Source organism: Haplochromis burtoni, unplaced genomic scaffold (genome assembly GCF_018398535.1).
Source record: "Haplochromis burtoni strain Fernald_Lab_line unplaced genomic scaffold, NCSU_Asbu1 Contig_94, whole genome shotgun sequence".
Taxonomy (NCBI): domain Eukaryota; kingdom Metazoa; phylum Chordata; class Actinopteri; order Cichliformes; family Cichlidae; genus Haplochromis; species Haplochromis burtoni.
The window spans coordinates 2,140,360-2,160,142 of NW_024582455.1; the positions used below are offsets into that span (position 1 = coordinate 2,140,360).

General features: G+C 41.9%; 3 protein-coding genes across 3 annotated transcripts; 1 reads left to right on the plus strand and 2 right to left on the minus strand.

Moving 5' to 3' along the window:
* Positions 1–125: 125 nt before the first annotated feature.
* Positions 126–6,773, minus strand: LOC102299994 (TRPM8 channel-associated factor homolog). The gene is made up of 10 exons (XM_014334940.2): positions 6,648–6,773; positions 4,624–4,689; positions 3,495–4,222; positions 2,893–3,109; positions 2,148–2,442; positions 1,752–2,053; positions 1,459–1,633; positions 1,129–1,223; positions 630–843; positions 126–454 (listed from the first exon to the last, which is right to left on the minus strand). Exons 3-10 carry the CDS (start codon positions 4,142–4,144, stop codon positions 141–143), a joined length of 2,262 nt encoding a protein of 753 aa, XP_014190426.2. The 5' UTR covers positions 4,145–4,222; positions 4,624–4,689; positions 6,648–6,773; the 3' UTR covers positions 126–140.
* On the plus strand, positions 6,461–13,833 carry LOC102301928 (polynucleotide kinase 3'-phosphatase). Its single transcript, XM_005926558.3, has 17 exons — positions 6,461–6,790; positions 7,917–7,963; positions 8,213–8,491; positions 8,597–8,881; positions 9,646–9,725; positions 9,888–9,945; positions 10,051–10,158; positions 10,234–10,305; positions 10,863–10,911; positions 11,662–11,732; positions 11,854–11,946; positions 12,035–12,131; positions 12,216–12,277; positions 12,471–12,580; positions 13,032–13,119; positions 13,206–13,273; positions 13,426–13,833. The coding sequence occupies exons 1-17, from the start codon at positions 6,670–6,672 to the stop codon at positions 13,544–13,546; spliced, it is 1,809 nt and encodes a 602-aa protein (XP_005926620.1). The 5' UTR covers positions 6,461–6,669; the 3' UTR covers positions 13,547–13,833.
* On the minus strand, positions 13,597–19,280 carry si:ch1073-280e3.1 (complement C2). Its single transcript, XM_005926559.2, has 19 exons — positions 19,107–19,280; positions 18,878–18,990; positions 18,453–18,600; positions 18,178–18,363; positions 17,724–17,897; positions 17,504–17,602; positions 17,260–17,402; positions 16,986–17,124; positions 16,728–16,856; positions 16,068–16,172; positions 15,845–15,982; positions 15,589–15,698; positions 15,377–15,503; positions 14,872–15,031; positions 14,726–14,799; positions 14,504–14,604; positions 14,301–14,430; positions 14,171–14,220; positions 13,597–14,089 (listed from the first exon to the last, which is right to left on the minus strand). Exons 1-19 carry the CDS (start codon positions 19,156–19,158, stop codon positions 13,925–13,927), a joined length of 2,343 nt encoding a protein of 780 aa, XP_005926621.1. The 5' UTR covers positions 19,159–19,280; the 3' UTR covers positions 13,597–13,924.
* Positions 19,281–19,783: the final 503 nt, after the last annotated feature.

Here is a 19,783-nt window from a genome sequence, read left to right on the forward strand (position 1 = left end):
GCAGATGTGCCCACTACCACACATTTGGACTGATTTGTGACCACCGTTTGGGAGGGATGGTTATATTGTGTATCTGGAATGAATTTTAGGTCTCTACGTCCATCCCATGGGGAATGGGAGCAAAAACAAAAGTGTTGCATTTATATTTTTGTTGAGTGTATGATAAGAAAATAATAGGCAGGTGTGTACTGTACAACATGAGGCAAAATGCACTTACCGTGAGAAATCTGCACATCTGCCACAAAGCGCTCCTTGCGGGGAAATTTGTGTGGTTTGGCAGCCAGATCTGCAATGGCCCTCATGATTTCATCCCACAGAGCAGCCACCTTGTCAGGGCGCTCCAGACCTCGAACAGCATCTGATGGTACGGTGAGGATGATGTTTTCAAACTCCAACTCTGCCCAGGGTGAAGGAGCTGTGCGCAGCGACGACCACTCAGCTGCAGTTGTTACACCTGAAAAGAACAGAGAGTAGTGGATCTATTAAATTGCTTTGGATTATTACCTGGGAGATGCTGCCCTCAGCCCTTCAAATTATAGACTGTTTAAAAAATAGTCTATTAGACCAGTACAAACAAAGGTACACACTAGTGCAAACACATATTAAAGTTCAATCTACCGCAGACTCACCAGTCTTATAATATGGAGCAGGTACAGCCATCTGTGCTGTGACCTCCAACCCCTTCACTTGTGTTTTGGGTGGGGCCACCAGGTAGATGAGTCCTCCCCAAAGGTTCCAGACTTGTATCATCTCTGAGGTGACAGGAAATCGCTCATGGACAGACGGTGGTCTCTTCAGGACATCGTTCTTGTGCAGAGAATCAGTTTGACATCCTATCTGAATCTGCAGAAGAAAAGGAAAATGCATTATAAGCAATAATACAAGCAAAAATATAATAATATAAGCAATACCACAAAGTGTGCAACACTGTAAAAAGGAATAACTAAAAATTGCAATGACTGCTCTGTGTTTAAACAACTAAATGGCCTGAAACAGCTTACAGTATCTATTCACCAGAGACAAGTTTTGTGTCTGGAATTTTTCAGTTTCTGGCACCTTGCTATCTTTAGGTAACAAAGTTGCAACATTCTGAGTGAACTCAAAATCAATTGACTTCATATGCTCTACCTTCCAATTCTTTTTGACAATCTGAGGTGGTATAGCGATGTAGGTCTTCATACCAGGAGAGAGGTAGAGACCTGTACTGATCCACTCTTCCTTATCTGAAACACACAATTATAAAAGATGACAGTCAGGGACGTTTACATGTATAAAATATGCATTTAAAAAATGTATTTCACAGTTTCCAGTGTCTACAAAGAGGTGCATGTATTAATACTGTGTGACACTGAACAACAGGCATTGCTGCATCATGCTGAACGATGCTGTACAATTTAAATTTGTACCTAAATTCAAATAACCACATTCACATTTTTGAACACAGCAGTGAGATCTGACCTGCTGTATCAACATCAACCTTGATCCGGTGGTTATAGACAACAGGCATCATTGGGTTGTCCTTGATAAGATAGGGCAGGAGGGCATCGGGATCTGGGCAAACCTTATATACCTGGGTACCCACAGCGAGGAGGAGGTGGTCTTTGGGACTCTTTACAGGGCTTTTTTCACTCACCTTGAAAGTGAATGGTGAATGTTATTAGATATTTCCCCACATTATGACACTATCTGCAAAAAAAAGGGCAGACGAGCGACCCCTCAACAAACCCCATCCATAAAGGGCAGCTACTCACCTGTGGCAGGCCTGACCTCTTTAATAAGTCAGTGAGTGTGGCCAACACTTGCCGGTAGTGGGAGCAGTCATGGGCTTTCATCTGCAAGTAGGCATTGCAGTCGTTGCCCAGCTTTTTCAGACATCCCTCCTCATGTTTGCTAAGTTTTTCACCTGCAGTCACATGAGCAGCAAAGCGGTATAGAAGGTGGCGGAAGTGGTAGCTGTCCTTAATAGCCTGGCTGGGTACGAGAGATTTGTATGTTCCTCCTTTGATTGTTGCTCCCAACAGGCTCAATCCCATTTGATTTAAGATCTTGTTTCCTGAAAGACATTAAAACAAATCTGACTTAAAATACTCTGGTGTATTGTTGGAGATGTCACACTAATCAGATGCATTGGTTGTGCACTTTCATACCTGAGAATTCTGTAAGTGGATTTTGCCCACTATGTGTCTGTGCCCAGTACCAGGCATGTCCTCCAATCAGCAGGCCTCCTCCCTCTGCCACAAAGTTTTGGATTTCCTCCAAATGCTCAGTGATATACGCTTTACACACAAACACGCTGTGGTCTTTCCTGAATTTTGTCTTCTCACACTTCAGCCCTGACTTGCTGAGAATTTTGATTGCAGCATCTATATTCATGACACCAACAACCCCTCTGCGGCCTTCATCCAACCAGTGAATGGCATTTTGCCAAAATGGAGCCATACTCTAAAAAATGGAAGGAAAGTAGGAACAAAGGCAGTCATGTGTACATGTGATGTATAAAAGATTTCTCGGAACAGCAGAAGCATTTCCTTTTTAACCATTGATGGTTTAACCAACATTCACCATGCTCAGACTCGGGTACTCACACTATACACATCAAAAGAAACTTAGGGTTCAGCGTATTTGCCGAGTATACTGCAACATCCAAACTGAAGAAGCATGGGATCAACAGACAAGCCTTTAGATTAGTAGACAACGATCTCTAACCTCTGCGTCGTGCCTCATACAGAGTTAGGGTTATCACCAATGATGGCTCAGACATCAAACAGTTAGAATGTTCTTTTATATTCTCTCATCACAGATGGTCTAAATCTACAGTAAGCATCAAAGTGCTGACAGAAATATACAATACTAAAATATATATATAGTGAAAATAACAAATGTCTAATTTACCTCAAGTCCCAGAAATCCTTCATGTGTAGCCACAATCACTCGTCCCTGTCCATAGTAGCCTCCTGCCAGGAACGCCCGTCCATCACCTGTGGTCGCGATGGGAAATGCTAGCGGTCCATGGACTAAAACCTCCGAAGCAGTTAAATTAGACGGGACCTGGAACTCCGAAACCCCCTGGAGTAAGAACTGCAAGTCGTCCTCAAAATCCTTACCCAAGCTGAAAGGTGGAAGAGTCATGGCAGGAATGAGAGACACTGTTAAGAATAATTGTGCAAATTGCGTTTTCAAATGAGTCTTTGCATGTTAACAAAACAATTAACCAACATACAAGTAATTGTATTTTTTACATTTTTGGAAGATTATCACCATGAAAATTTGAATTGCATTCATGTTGTATAATTATTACCAGTGACTATGTATAAAAACAATAAATATGAAACTTCAACATAAAATTGATTTTCTTAATGTTATTATCAACAAGTTCCTGTAAAAATACTGTACATATAGTCTATAGTAGATTGCAATTTATTTCATGTTATAGTTAACTTGTGGGTTTAAAAAAAACTAACATGGAATCTAAAATAGTTATAGCATGTACTCACACCACAGACATCCAGGAGGACGGGATCTGAGGGTAGACGGGCAGGTTCTCCACTTCACCACAACGCTCAGTGAAGTAGATTCCTGCCACTCCTGACACTTTATTCCCATCAAACTGATGCAGTGCGTTCTCTTTGGGGTGATCTGCAGCCCAACTCCACGCCTGCCCAGCTATCAGCACCCCTCCTCCAGCTTTCAGAAATGCTACAAGCTCCACTGGGTCTGAGCCCACGCTGTAGGCATCGGTCACATAAACACCAACTCCCAGTTTGTCACTGAAAGCTCCCACAACTTCTACTTGGAAGCTGGATTTTTGGAGGCTATTAGCAACTGCACTGACATTTCTGTGCACCCCTACAGAGAGGTTATCAGAGCCATCACCTCTCAGCCAGGTCAGAGCATTTTCTACCAGAGCAGGAAAGGCTGTCAAGTAGCCCTCATGACCCAGGACCACAATCCTTCCACTGCCGTACAGAGAGGCAGCCATCAGCACCTGACCTCGGCTGTTCATTGCTAAAGGAAAGGCATGGTCTCCGATCAGCAACAGGTCACTGGGAACACAGGGTCCCTGTAGGTCCAGCTCCTTCATGCCTCGCATCAGAGACATGTAGGCTTCTTCATGTTGGCTTTTGAATGATTGGTTGGACGACATAGTGTAGAGGATTTATACTCTGAAGAATGATGAAGATTGAGGGCAAGTTGTGCCAGCAGATTTGACTTCACAGTATTTCTTGCATCAATTAGAGATAGAGGGAAAAAAAGAATTACGTAGTTTTATTATCATTTGAGCACATGTATTCATTTGAGGTGAAACAAACTTTTGCACTCACACAGCAGTTAAAGTAGGTAATATATGCAAAAACAAGAAATGTATTCACAGAATAACAAGAAGCACATTCACAGTGTACTGTGAATAACAAAAACAAATAAAGTGAAAGTATGACTGGTGACTAATGCCTCATACACCACGACAAGACCTTACAGCAAATTATGAAAATAAAGCAGGTTCAGAGATGAAACGTTAAATAGCTGCTTTCCACACGATAGCACCAAGACTCAGAGTTTACATATCTGGTTACTACTAAACACCTTTAAAAAGGACATTCTTTTATTTATTTATATATATTTTACCTGCAAGATGACTTTCCGGTGCAGCTCAATAGTTTTTGAAGGCGGGTGACACACAAGGAGCTCTACCTGACAGAATAAAGAATGTGGAAGTGAGTGCCTATTTGAGGAGTTGAGGAGATAAGATCATGAGTAGGTTTACGATGAGGACGGGCTACTGAGCACAACAAAAAATAAACAGAAGCAGGGAAAATGACAGCAGTATCAACATTATCAATGTGTCAATGGTATAATCACTGATACACAGTAGCGGTTTTTGATACGGGCGGTTGTTTATTGTCATCTCTGCTACATACAGTCCAGTATATAGAGAGACAAGACGACGAGGCTCCAGTTACAGCAGTGCAAGTAAACAAACAATAAATATAAGAAGAGTAAGAAAATAAATATACACTTTAGGACTAGGGGTAAAGGGATCAATAACAATTGAAAATTTATAATTTACAGTTTGATGATTAAAGTCTCACACACAACCCGTTGAAAGGGGAGGGGGGCGGCTGCTTCCAAATAGAGCACATTTCATTCATAATGTTGTAAATCCAAGCCCATTATGTATTCCTGATTTGAATCCTGGGTTGTGTGAAATCCCAGAAATAAACCCTAGACAAAGTGAATCTGTGAACTAAGGTGTAGGTCTATTAGGTTATGTTGTGGCGATCCTCGAGTTGGGGGATTTGTGTTCATACTGGAGTGCAAAATTAAAACCAATGGAAGATGGACAAGAAAAGTTCAAAGCCACCAGGTGCTCAGTTTAGAAAAAATAGAAAAGAAGAGGAAGAGAAACGAGCAAAGGATACAGGTAAGCAGATGTGTCATTGGATAATGGCAGGTCATCCTGAAACAATCAGAGTCAGAATCAGAATACTGAGGGAGTGTTCGCCCGGGGGCGCCGAACAGGCTAGGACCGCCACTGCTGATACACCCTAAACGAGTATGTAGAGAAACCTGCTCCTCCTGTCATCTTTAGTAAATAGTTGTGAATGATGAAAAGCACAACACAGAACTTTCTGGAGGTAAAATAAACAGCAGAATATGGTGTTTTTTTTATTCTCTGGGTTTTGCATTATATCGAAGTATTACATCTTTCAGCATGACCATAGCGTGATTACACTTTATTCGTTCGTCGTTCCGCTTTAGACTTAAAGTTTGCATAATAAATAGTGATCACTTGTCCGTCACACTAAATTAGTCTTTAGATGAGCTTTTAGCTGAAAGTGTAACCAGAACAATGTGTTACTTTGTCTTATTTCCGTATTATCTTTTTCTCCCGTCTCGCCCATTAAAGGACCTGAAAAGGAAAATAGTGACGCACCAATACTGATGTGTTAAATGTTTAACTCCTTCAATGGACAACAAATGACAACGTCTTATTCCATCTAGGGAGAGTAATATGAATATGCATTGTTGTTATATTACACGTGTCAACAACGAGAGAGTGGAAACATTATGTTGTGGTTCAGTCAGCGGCACCTAGAATGTTGTTGCGCTTTTCTTTCTGATAACACGGTACCAGTGCCGAATGACTCAGAAACCCAACAGAATAGTTTTCTTTATCCTGTAGGGGGTTTTTTTTACCATGTGATTGCGCAGTCCACAATGATTGTACATTATCATTATTACATTACGCATTATATGTATATTTAAAAAAAAAACTTTAAAAGTTATTTCAATGCTGACTTTCCCCTCCAAAAAAAGAAAAGAAAAGAAACCAAATAATTTCAGCTCCTGCTAGCTTGACCGCGACTTTGCTCATGTAACCGACACTTTGAGCGGAACCTCACGCGGGGACGACGTTGCTAAACGTAGTTATTTTTGCGTCGGACCGCGGGGACAACGCTGCAAAATCAGACCCCTGTAGTTTGTAGTTCACACACATTCTTCAAGTTTTTCTTTAGAAGACGAAAAGAAATTGAGGTAGTTGAAGTTGTAATGATGTTAAACACTACTGCGTGAGGCCGTTTAATGTCCTGTACTTTGGCTTGACTTAAAAAAGACTCTTAAACACAACATATTAAGGGGCAAACAACCTCTCTGTGGCCGCTTGTTCGAATGTCCTGCACGCTGGTTGGCGCCTCTGGAGCTCGGATCGCCCTGGAAGATGGACGGGCTGTGATTCTGGGCCGGGATCCGGACACTGGTGTCACAGATAAGAAGTGCTCCAGACATCAGGGTGAGGCGTCCCGCTTATGTGTCACATTTATCGCGAGACTCTAGATTTAAATCTGCGAAGCTGTTAGTGCTCGTGCTCTGCTTAAGCTTAACTTTATAACAAACTATCCTAAAGCTGTAAATTACTTTACAGTGTACAACGCAAGAAAATACTGCTAATGTGGCTGTAAGCTTTAATTCATTCATTCATGTATTTATGTGAGAAAGTAAATCAGTGGGGCTGACTGAGTTTTGTGTTTTGAGTGTCTTGCATTCACTCTACAAGTCACTAACAGGGATTTAAACTCATGATGACTGAACTTTGGTTACAGTTTTACATACAGATATATGTACTTAATAAGTGAGGAGCTTAAAATTGCATCCACGGGGAGTCAAATAGAGCAAGAAAAAGAACCAGGCTGGTACTTTTTTTCTCTTTGAAAATCAGTAGGTATGTATATAAATGTTTTAGTGGGGCCAGATGTGCCCTACAATAGTTTTTTGGGAATCACCATATTGGTGCAAACATACAGTTTTTTGCCTGGCAGACTGAGTTATCTTTGATATTTCTCATAGGTTCAATTAAAGAAATGGCAACAAATGACTGTGTTCTTGCAACACAGTTTGGAATTGGTTCTTTAACTTTTATTTAAAGACACAACACTACTTCCTTCCTTGACTAGTTCAGTGTTAAGTGGCTTAAAAAAAATAAATAAATAAAACAAAACAAAATTAAAAAAAACATCTCTCTGAAAACGGTCAGGTACAAGGAGTGGATTGAAAATGAGTGAAAAAGCAGCTAATGTCCAAAGAAAAGTTTGAAGACCTTGAGAAATCCAGGAGGACTATTACTCAAGACTTATTTTAAAAAAACCAACAAGTCTGTTAAAGTATAAAGACAACATGGGTGGCTCAAGACCTTTTTTGCACAGTACTGTATGTAATGGCACACGGTAATTTTCAAAATTAGCCGAGGCATTTCTTTTATGCATTTAGTTTTCATATTGCAAAATAAAAACTGCATTTAAATGGAAAATCTGCATTAAAATGAGTTAGAAAGTTGTTGTTTTGTCTTCTTTTAGTTTTTTGGTCCCAGCTCTAGATGTGTATACATACGAAATGTGTGTGTGTCTTTTTATTTATTACAGTGAAGGTGGTGGCTTGCTTTGCAGACCAGGATGTTGTTGTTACACAGGTATGAAGAACAAACACTGGGTGCCTCCACAGTAGAATAATGACCCTGCCTATTAAACTAGAGCACACTCCCTTCAACATCACCGCAAATTAATATTTAACCCCAAGCAATTACACCTGATCCATAGCAACCGGCTTGTCATTATGTTCAAAGCTGATGTCAGCACATTGTCCTCTTTGTCCACTCTTGTTACCTCACAGCTCATGTGCTAACTGTAACTGCTACAGTCCAATGTCCATTTCTCCACAGCTGGGTCCCAACCCCAGTTCTTTGGATGGTGAGAAGCTGGGCCGGGGTCAGTCTGGTAAACTCAGCCACGGAGGTACTCTCTACCTAGTTAACCAGAGCCACCCATTCACACTGAACTACTCTCTAAGCTCCAATGGGATCACCTCCAGCACGGCACAGAGAGGGCTGAAAGCAGCAGATAAGACAAAAGGAGGGACGAGTTCAAAAGAAAAAGAGGCACAGTCCAGTCCCACACCCAAACGCAACATAAAGGATTTCTTCCCCAGCTCTCCCATGAAGGTAAACCTCTGTGATGTATTGATTCATGGATCTAGCTGTCTACAAGCATATGTATAAAGAGAAGCCAGAATGAGAGAAATTGCTGTTTTGTTCCTTGTTATTTAGTCATCTAAAAGGCAGCTGAGCCCAAAGAAAGAGCAACCTGAGGTGAAGCGCCAAAGAATAGAGGAGGAAGCTTCTGATTGGCAGATGAAAGAGGAGGAGGATGAGGAGGAGAGACTGGCTGGCGAACGGCTCAAGTACCTTCAGGAATTTGCCAAAAAGTCCCTGACAGAGGAGAGCAGCAGCAATCAGCCGTCATCGTCTTCAAAACCAAGTCTAAAGAGCAGCTGGCAGCAGTTTGGCAGCTTAATGGTTTACACAGCTGCTGGTGTCAAAGGGAGTGACAAGGTGGGGAGTGATTCATTCAGATGATCAGCAGATATGGAGTCTTTATCTACAACAGGCAGTGTTTTATATAACGTTTAAATGAGCGAAAGACCTAAAAACTGTGCAGCATATCATGTTCAGCTCTTCTCAGAAAATTAATCAGCAACTCTTTTTGTTATTGTGCGAACTGGGATCCAAAAGGTCAGAAAATGCACCCATCAAAATAAAAAAGCCTTACCTGATTAAAATCATGACCATTTACCCCTTCAAGATCATCTTCTCAGGCTCCTCTGGAGGTCTTCCATCACAGCTGCTTCTTTTTTTTACATTTCTCAGTGGAATTCCCATCCTGTCCCCTTTGATTTGTGTCTGTCCAGTGACTGCTGGATCACCTCCAGTGTGTCACATGGATTCAAATATGCTGTGTGGGGTGAGCAGTGGGCAGAGATTTTGGTATTGAGGTCTGGGTGCAGGGAGGAGGGGAACGGGGCACTGAGCATGCTCCTGGTCTCGCTGTGTGAAAGGCCCGGCTGCCATCACCAGCGATGATCCTTCATGTGAAATTTGGGTCAGTTTGTCAGAGGAGTCTGTGCTTGCTGCCTGTACGAGTTTAAGGTTTGTTTGAACTGCAGAGCTCACGATGCGTGCAGTCGTGGGCTTACACTCCAGAGTTGCATGAGCAGATGAGCTTGACTCGGAGATGAAAAAGATGTTAAAATTCAGGTTTATGTGTTATGCACAAGGTTTTGTGAAAGATATGGCTAATTTGGCGCTTCTAACTCCAGATCGCTGGGTTTGACATTGATGGCTGCATCATCACCACCAAGTCTGGCAAAGTCTTTCCCACAGCACCAGACGACTGGAAGTACGTCTGCACTCCTCAGCTTTTCCTGTTCATCTTTCTCATTCCATTTTATTTGATTTTATTAGGAGTTACAAATAAGTGTCTGTGTTTTCTTTTTTTTTCGTAGTTTCATTTCCAGATTGTTTGTCAGACTTTCACGGTTTGTTTGTGTTCAATTACCAGAATTTTGTACCCAGAGATTCAGCCCAAGCTAGCCAGCCTGCTCAAGAAAGGTTACAAGGTGAGGAGAAGCTAATGTGATGCTAATGCTAAAGTGTACCTTTGCAAGGTTAAATTTGATTTGCTCTGGCAGCATTTGTCACTGGGTTTGTCTCTCGTCCTGCAGGTGGTCTTCTTCACCAACCAGTTGGGGATTGCTAAAGGCAAACTGAGACCAGAAGTGTTCAAGTCCAAAGTGGAGGACATCCTTGCCACTCTGAAGCTGCCTGTGCAGGTTGGTCATGCTGCATGAGCTGGTTCCCATTGTTTATAGTACTATTTATAGGTGATCTCACTGTCTGTGTTTCAGGTGTTTGTAGCAACAGGTCCTGGTATTTACAGGAAACCAGTCATGGGAATGTGGAATCACCTATGTGAGAAGGTAAATGCCAGGTAACATCCATGAAAAAGGCGCACACGCCCACTTAAGAGCCACACCTCATCTGTTGTTTACACAGACACAGCCTGCACAAAGAAGCAGTTAACAGATGTGATGAGTCATAGAAGCCGCACTCATCTTTTCTCATTTCAGACAAAGAAGAGTAAGACAACAAAAAGTAAATGAAAAATCCTTTGATTTGATTATGAAATCATTTTAAAAAGTCATGTGATCCACAAACACAGTTTTAATGAACAGGACCATTAAAAACGATCCAATGGTGTAATGAGTGTATGTATTTTAATGTGTTTATGTGAGTGTAACATATACTTGTGTTTCAGCAAGTCCTTATTAAAACATATCGTTAGCTTCATAGCATAAGTGCCTAAGTCATTTTTTGGTCAAATTGAGATTTTTGCCTAACTTTACTCCCCTACCACTGCTGCATCATCCTGTCCGTCTGAAACACAAAACACAAAAAAATGACTTAGGCACTTATGCTATGAAGCTAACGATATATTATTATTTAGTTTGAATGTTTTTGCATGTTTCCCGCTCAGGCCAACGATGACGTGACTGTTGACATGACGCAGAGTTTTTATGTTGGAGGTGAGTGATCCCAGCTTCTTTTCACAGTGAGCTGCCCATACGTAATGCAGGACTGGCTGTTATCTAGAGCCCAGCAGTGAAGAGTATAAATGCTGAAATCTGAAATAATACTGAGTAACAAGTAGGAGTGTGTGTGTGAGAGAGAGAGATAGATTTAGATATTTATTTAAATTGTTGACCTACTCAATACCGATTCATTTTCCTTTGATGCAGTGGTAAGCAATGTCAGCTCACACAGAGAAGGTTTTCGCATGTTCATCCTGTGCCTGTGTTGGTTCTCTCCTTCTTCTTCCATAGACATGCATACTACGGTAGCTTATGATTCAAAACTGACCACAGATGTGAGGTATTCACAGGGCTTGAAATGCATAGAATTAAGTGCTAAACAAATCTAAAGTGGGACTTGTATGGCACATTTAGTGTCAGGAAGACTAGAACAGTGTTATATAAGTGCCAGTACATTTAATGTTTTATTTTTTCTCCTGTTTGCTTATTTTTTTGTCCATTTATTCCAGCTGTTGTCACAGAGCACAAACTTGTGTTCATCATAAACAGAAGAAAATGTCGGGCTATTTTTGAACATTTATCCATTGTTAAATTGCGCGTTACCTACTAAGTTCTGCAGTTTGGAGACTAAACTAACTTCAGTCCCTCCCCCGTCTCCTTCCTAAATTAACCTACGCATTAACTCAATCACATACAAGCTGCACAAACATGCACACACAGTGTGTGACTTACATCTGTGCTCAGATGCCGCAGGAAGACCAGAAAACTGGGCTCCAGGGAAGAAGAAAAAGGACTTCTCCTGCAGTGATCGCTTGGTAAGAGCTATGTTAGCAGCTTAGAGGAAACCCTATTTACACTCTTGATCTTTTGTGGCATGTCAAGTATTACCTGTTGTCTCTTTATGTTAACGGAGGATGTATATTTCTTATGTCATAGTTTGCTCTGAACATCGGATTGCAGTTCTACACCCCAGAGGAGTACTTTTTGGGTTGGAAGCGCGCCCCCTACAACCTGCCTGAATTTAACCCTGTGGGTACAATATAGACTGTACATATTACACTATATATGTCTTCTGCTTCATTGTTTCGTTGACGCTTGTCTTTATTTAAATCGCTAGACTAAGCTCGACTCTGCTGCCAGGCTGTACGACCCACCGTCTGCCTCCCTCACCTCCGGTGACACCGAAGTCATTGTTGCCGTGGGATTCCCAGCATGTAAGAAAACCACAGAGTCATCGTTCTGTTCTCACCTTTGACAAACACCCTTCTGATCTCATTCTGTCTTCCTTTGATCTGCAGCGGGTAAATCCACCTTCTTCCACACCCACGTTATTCCAAAGGGCTACGTTTATGTCAACAGGGTGAGTGGCGCTTGCGGCAATATGTGCTTATCCACTTTAATTTTGTCTTTGCACTGAACTATTTTAACTATAGTGAAAATTATCTATATGGTATATATGGACTGGTTCTTATCTGGTGCTTTTTTTACTCTCCCTGAGCACTCAAAGCATTTATTCACACACATTGACACCTCTCCATTTGTTTCCGGGTCAGGACACACTCGGTTCGTGGCAAAACTGCGTGTCGGCATGTGAGCGCGCTCTGAAGGAGGGCCGCAGCGTCACCGTAGACAACACAAATCCAGACCCAGAGTCTCGCAAACGGTAAAGCACCTCAGTCTGAGTACATGTGTGGGTGTGTGTCCTGACTTGTCATAGTCCCCCCATATCTTCAAATCCACCTGACCTGAGTACACACTGGGCTGGGGAGTCATTCAAAGATGAACACGTATCCAGTATCTACCATCAAATTCAAAGTATATACCAGATATTTGCAATCAGGGTGGAGATATTCACCTTCTGTTTACACTGAAGTCTAATAGAGTCACTTATCTGCTTGGTGTTTCTGGAATCAGCTCAGTGTAATACATTGAATTATGTGACAGACTGTTTGACTCTGGTGCTGTATTTCAAGTTTGATAAGTAAAGAGAGAGAGAAGAGTCATGACAAGCACTAATTTTACCCTTACAGAAAAATGCTCTCAAAGTGATTGTTATTGTTGTGTTTCATCATTTTATTTTTGTTCCTTTGTGTGTATTTGTGTGTATTTTGTAGCTATGTGGATGTGGCCAAAGCAGCAGGTGTTCCTTGTCGCTGCTTTCACTTCTCTGCCACTCTGGAGCAGGCCAAACACAACAACAGGGTATGACTCACTCGTCCACACTGCCCATTTATACACTCGCAGTTTTTTGTGTTGTTTTTTTAAAAAAGCATCATTATTGTCGGCAGTTCCGTGAGATGGCTCCGTCAGACAGCAAACACACCAAGGTCAATGACATGGTTTTCCACAGCTATAAGTAAGTAACACTGGTCAGGAAGGACAGCCCTCCCTCCCTCATTCTTTAAGTTTAAGGCATATTTGTTTGTTGTAGCAAAAGGCCCATGTCTACCATTTTCAGTACCGGGTTAATTCTTTATTCTAAAAAATTCTCCGTCTCTCCCTGAACAGGAAACATTTCCAGGCTCCTGCTCTCTCCGAGGGATTCTCCGAGATCCTCCAAATCCATTTTGTTCCAAGCTTCAAAGACAAGCAATCAGAAACTCTGTTCAGACAGTTTTCTGAGGGCTGACTGGACACCTTTTACTTTACTGACAAAGAAAAAACACAAATGGTACCCAGTAACATCAGCAGACGTCCACATTTATTTCAGCCCAGTGTTTTCAAGCTGCATTCAGTAAGATCTCTAGCCACAAAGTCCAACTCCAAAATCAGAGACGTTATTAAAACGGTGTATTAACAAAGGCCAGTTGAACATCTATATGAATGAACATAACAGTAGTTTGATGCGTCACGTAGTATGTACGTTGTGTAATTTTACTGCACAGCTTGAATATGTCAATAAAGCTTTAGAAAATCTATTTGATTGGTTGTAAGTATTTAAGTTTGGAGAGAGTTCACCTCCTCTGTGTTTGCTCTGTTGAAATCTGCAGTCTAATCCTGGACCCGCTCAGTTTATCTCAGGCAGGAACTGGATCTCCTTCCCCAGATGCTGCTTCAACCACGGCATTATCTTGAAGAGGTCAATGTGAAAGTCTCGAGCATCTGGAGGAGGCCTCCTTGTGTATCCTATTATTTTACACACATCTACGATGCCCCAAGACACCACACCAACCTGGTGATTAGAGAAGGAAAGTGTCTCTTTGATCCTGATTCCCCAGCAAAGTTAGGCTCTTATAAATATCGGCAAACTGACCTGAAAGTAGCGCTTCTTTTTCTGCAGAAACAGGGACCCACCAGAATCGCCTAGAAAGAAACGCATTGAGCTGTTAGGTGATTCCGATGTTGGTCAAACTGTTAGGATTACTATGCAGAAGAGACCAGACCTTGGCAGGTGATAGCATCCTGATATCCTGCAGTTCCCCCAGAGCAGAGGAACCTGTCAGGTACAAACTCATCCAAAGTCACATCCGTGTGCTCCACAAGCTTCCTTGCCTTCTCCACACAGCCAAGCCTCTGCAGACAAATGATGCACTGTAACAAATCCCTGTTAACACAGTACTGATGATAAGATGAAAGCAGCGCTCACCTGACGCCCTGTATGAATATGTGTTTCTTTGCGTTCGTTGCTTCCTGAGATCTTATGATTGAAAAAAGCAGGAGTCTGCTCGAGCGTTAGTAACTCCACTCCTGGAACATTAATTTTATTCAGAATAAATTATCATTTATTCAACAATTTATCCTCAGTTTTGTGTCACACTATAACAGACTCATCACAAATCACGTTGTGGAGAAGGTAAAGGTCACGTACTGTGGTCTGCACAGGTAGAGTTGACTTTCTTCATGGCTCGGGAGCCTGGTACGGTGCATGGCAGGCAGATGGGTCTGTTGTACGGCACACAGACAATAAGCATGACAAGAGGATTAGAAACGCACACAATGTATAACTCGTCTTACCTGGCCATCCATGACAGTGGGATGCTCCTGTTTGTCTCCACCAGAGCTACATCATAGTCATAAAACTCTGAGACGTTTCTGTGTTTGAGTGCGCTGGTGCTGTAGCTGGGGTGCATGATCACTCTCTTAAATTTGACATTTGACTGGGAGGGTGGGAGACCTGAGGACAAACAACCACAGCCTATAACACAATGATTAGCACCTGCAGTTTATTCATTAAAAACTAAACTAGGATTAAATACTCCTGTCGTGTTCGGGTCAAATCTGACTGATTTACAAATTAAAAAACTCAAAAATATTGTGTTTTACATCCTCCACACTATGCACTTGAACATATAAAAGTGATGAGCACCTCTTTCGTTCAATTTTGACTGTTTTTATCAACTTTGTTACATCTGTGGTGCTCCCGGTCGAAAGGAAATGAATGGGAATCCACCCCCACAGTGTAAAATGATATTGACGTCCTGATCTACACATTTAAGAATTTTCCACAATAACCACTGACCATATTCTATGTCCAGCTGCCGTGGGACACTGCCCGTGCTTTCTCTGGCAAAGCAATGAGCAGCCGTCAGCACCCAGTTCTGGCTTACAATGGATCCAAAGCAGGACTTGTCCATTCCCCATTCAGGCTACAGGGAAGGAAAATGTCAGTATGTAAAAATCCACTCGATAATATTGAACACAAAGAATTCCTTATTGAAATAAAGTTCTTACTGATTTCAGAGTCACATGCCAGGGGGTGGTGTAAGCTCTCTTCCCGCCGTCCTGCTCATCCTTGGAGATGTCTTCCTGAGCCACCCCACACATGGTCACACTCTCGTCACCTGATTTATAGATTAAACAAATGAATGTTTCCACTTCAGTTTTTCACTTTTGTTTTTTTCAACAAGCATGAAATGTGAAAGATAAATCACTAATGTTGTTTCATTTGGCTGTTTTGTGTTAGAGTGGAGGGTTGACTTCCACTTACTAATGATGCTGTTGAACACTTCTCCCAGTTTGTCATAATCTTTGAGGATGAACACGTGAGTCTCACCACGTTTTTTTGAGGCCAAAGAATTCAACTCCTCTTTGTTCACCTTCTCCTTGACACCAAACACATAGACGTCTGAAAGTGCACATGGAAACATAAATGCAGATAAGTGCGCCAACTCCAGCTCAACCTTTTTAATATGTTATTTCCATCACAATACCTAGCATTTTCTCATTTGTATGGTCTGGGTCTGGGTTACTATAACCCAGCAAATGCCGGATCTTTGTAAGGACAATCTTAGCCGATTTCCCTGTGTTGGAGTAACCTGTGGGTAGATAAACATTAAGACAGAATAAATGTTGACTTTTATTTTCTGATGATATTTTTACAGCACTTTTAAAACCAGCATTACAAAGTGCTTTTCCAGAAACACTTTGTGTTACAATGTGATATATATAGTTCGCCTTGTAATCGGAAGGTTGCCGGTTCGAGCCCCGGCTTGGACAGTCTCAGTCGTTGTGTCCTTGGGCAAGACACTTCACCCGTTGCCTACTGGTGGTGGTGGTCAGAGGGCCTGGTGGCGCCAGTGTCCGGCAGCCTCGCCTCTGTCAGTGCGCCCCAGGGTGGCTGTGGCTACAATGTAGCTTGCCATCACCAGTGTGTGAATGTGTAAAGCGCTTTGGGGTCCTTAAGGACTAGTAAAGCACTATATAAATACAGGCCATTTACCATTTATATATATATATAAAGATGGTCCCAAATCCTTTGTAACGTCACTCAATGTATTCAGACTTTCATTCTATTCAGGCTATATCATCTTACATATTCAGACTTAGTGTAATATATACAGCATTAAAACAGTGTCTCCGAGTGTTGTCACCATCTGTTGCTATGATGATGATGTTCTGGGTCTCATTAAACTGATTGTTGTTGCGCTTAAAGATGCTCATCCTCTCTTCGACGCGCTTTAGAGCACCGTGGATGTTGGTGCCTGTCTTGCGCCCGTGGCCTGTAAGTGAACAAACAAAGAGGAATAAATCACTATGGAAATAAATGCATCACAGTTGTGATGCTATGCAGACTGACTCAGATCAAAAGACGTGGTTTTCCAATAAAGGCAGAACAAGCAGAGTCATACTCGTGTAGTTAAAATCCATGATGCTCCAGATGACGTCGTCAATGTTACCACTTTCTTCGTCTATGATGTCGACGATGTCTTTGGCCTCGGTGGCAAAAGACAACACGTGGAAATTCAACTTTACATCGTAACTGTCCAGCTGGAGAAAAAATGAAGAACATGAGTGGGTTTCTTACTCGCTGAAAGAGGAAGACACATAAACTAGGATCATAAGTGCATCAAGGATTTCACTGTTGGGTCTCAGGTCGTCACGCTGAGCTGTTTCAATGCTGACCTTTCTGATCAGAGCAATGGTGGCATCCCTGGATTTCTCAAACTCCTCCCTTTCGATGCTTCCTGATGTGTCCAGTAAGATGTAGATGTGCATACGGCTGACTTCAGCCACGCGGAAGGTTCGGCCAAAGGAAATGCTTTCCTCTTAAACACACAAAGTGGATTTTTCTTTCTTTGGGCTTTTTGTTACTGATTATGTGTATTCCAATTATATCAGCATGTGCTTAACATTTCATGGTAACCACCTTTCTTTTTGTCGTCAGGTGACAGTACATCCATTAGTCCTGCAAGTGATCCCGTCATGGCTGCAGCCACAGCACTGGGGGAGTCAAAGGTATTTGGACCTGTGACAAAGCAACGCATTGTTAATTTGCTGTCATGATGCTCAATTTTCTTTTCTTTTTTTGTTATTAAAGAATTAATGTCCTGTGAAATTATAGACAGGAAACTGTAAATTTTAAGCACCATGGCAACGTGGTTTTGATCCGCTCCATTCCCGGTGCTCCAGACAGAACCTTTCAGCCGACCCGAGCAGATCCAGACCGGTCTGACACCGGTAAGTCAACTTTTCACCCCTGAAGAACCGGCCTCCTGACCTCAGGGCACCGGGTGGGATCCCTGGGTCGTCACAGTCATCAGCTGAATTTGCAAACAGATGCAAAAAATATAAAATAGTGATAGTGAATTAGGTTTTATTATAAAAAAGCAACTATGTAGCATGTTGAAATTATGCAAATGGTCTTTTTGAGACATCAGAATATTTGCATGTCACAATGAAATAATATTATCATTCCAGTGTAAACTGCAGCATAAGCAAGTGTGATAAACTGGAAGAAGACCCGTGCAAACGTAAGTGGAGTTCCTTAAAATTAAATGATTCATACAGAAAGATTTGCTTTTTAATTTCTTCTTTTCTCACCATGGTTGTTACAGATGGGAGTTTCTCCCGTCCACTCCCCAGAGAGAGTGCAATTTCTCTCAGCTGAGCCATACAGGGTGAAGCCTTCCTGGCAGGAGAAGCTCTGTGTCGCCCCAACAGCAAACCACTGGTCCCTGGGCCAGAAGTCACCATGATCCAGCTGCAGCTGAGCCGGACACAGCACGTCTGGGTGAGAGGAAGATGTATGTGCACACCAGAATGGGACCGCTTTCATGTGTGTATGATACTGAAGGCATCATCATCATCAACATTACCTTTGCATGTGGCCCTAGATGCAAGCCTCCCACTGGCTAGTCTCATGGGCGACCACTCCCCATGTTCTTCACATGTCCTGTAGCTAACTGGGGACGGGTATTTCTCTGGACCGCAGTGATAGGTCAGCACGCTGCCCACCAGCCCTCCCTGGCGAGGAAACAAACAGTTGTTTAAATAAACAGATTAGGTAACATGAGGTTTTCCAGTAAAGCCATGTCCCTGTTGCATCACTTGGATTTTATTTTCTTTTTTTGTTTTTTTTATCATAACCAGAAAATCAACTTTCTAATTCTTCTGTTGTCAGCAACGTTAAAACTGCACTAAAACTATGAGAACTAAAACTGAATATTTACACTATTTAAAATGCTGTACATTTGCATTTTACTTAAACCTCTCCCCCAGGTGCACATATTACTTTTGTTACCTTGGAATAGGTGACATGTCCACCTTTGATGCTCTCTGTGACCGAGCAGTTCACGGGCTCTTCATCATCGTACGCTTCATATACATAGTTGTAGTCGGTCTTTTGCAGGGACCCTAGAGCGCACGCAGTAAAACTGTGGGTAACAAACATGCAGCTCTGCACGCACACATGTGGCACCAGTCCACACACATCTGACACAATCAAATGCACTTAAAAGTGAAATGCTCACCTCTATGGACCAACACGAGGAGGAGGATCCATAGTATAGACCTGGGGTGCATGGCTGGTCTCTGTAGCAACTTCTTTTTTACCTTTAAGTAACAGAAGCCGCAACAAGAGTGTTTCTATTGACATGCAGTCAGTTCCTTTATTTGATGACTGATTACCCATTAACACGGAGGACCTAACGGGAAGAGGAGGCATTGAGCAATATAGGACAGAGGGGAAAAAAAGTCACTCACTTATAGTTTTGATCTCTTTCTCTTTCTTCAGGATTATCTGAGGTCTTGTTCTATTCAGTGACACATTTGAAATACTTAGTGAACACAAACCAGACACCAAACCGGTCACTGTGTCAGAGAATTTAAACTGTTAAAAAAATAAATGACTTGTTGGCTTATAATTTGTCAAACAAATATGTCAAACATGTCTCTCATGAACGATATTGAGTCATTTTGACCAGAAAGAGCATTCCTATCACAAGATAGAAGCTGCAATCAGCTTTTTGGAAAAAAATATTTTCAAAACAGATCTGACCAAGAGGGCAGAAGGGATTAGAACGAATGTAACATAACAATTCTATAAACACACTTTAAGGGACCAAAAAGGACTGGATCTATTATAATGTATGTAAAACAATGCAGAGTCATAAAGATACTTTCAAAACAGGTCATTTTATATACAGTA

Excerpts from the sequence above, each read along its gene's own strand:
- LOC102299994 (XM_014334940.2), bottom strand. The coding sequence starts at position 4,144 with ATGTCGTCCAACCAATCATTCAAAAGCCAACATGAAGAAGCCTACATG. Across the intron at positions 2,443-2,892 it reads AAGGATTTCTGGGACTTGAG|AGTATGGCTCCATTTTGGCA; the intron begins GTAAATTAGACA and ends TCCATTTTTTAG. Across the intron at positions 1,224-1,458 it reads GGTTGATGTTGATACAGCAG|ATAAGGAAGAGTGGATCAGT; the intron begins GTCAGATCTCAC and ends TGTGTGTTTCAG.
- LOC102301928 (XM_005926558.3), top strand. The coding sequence starts at position 6,670 with ATGTCCTGCACGCTGGTTGGCGCCTCTGGAGCTCGGATCGCCCTGGAA. Across the intron at positions 9,946-10,050 it reads TGCTCAAGAAAGGTTACAAG|GTGGTCTTCTTCACCAACCA; the intron begins GTGAGGAGAAGC and ends CTCGTCCTGCAG. Across the intron at positions 13,274-13,425 it reads ATGGTTTTCCACAGCTATAA|GAAACATTTCCAGGCTCCTG; the intron begins GTAAGTAACACT and ends CTCCCTGAACAG.
- si:ch1073-280e3.1 (XM_005926559.2), bottom strand. The coding sequence starts at position 19,158 with ATGCACCCCAGGTCTATACTATGGATCCTCCTCCTCGTGTTGGTCCAT. Across the intron at positions 15,032-15,376 it reads GCAGCTGGACATAGAATATG|GTCTCCCACCCTCCCAGTCA; the intron begins GTCAGTGGTTAT and ends GTTTGTCCTCAG. Across the intron at positions 14,605-14,725 it reads CTCTACCTGTGCAGACCACA|GAGTGGAGTTACTAACGCTC; the intron begins GTACGTGACCTT and ends TTAATGTTCCAG.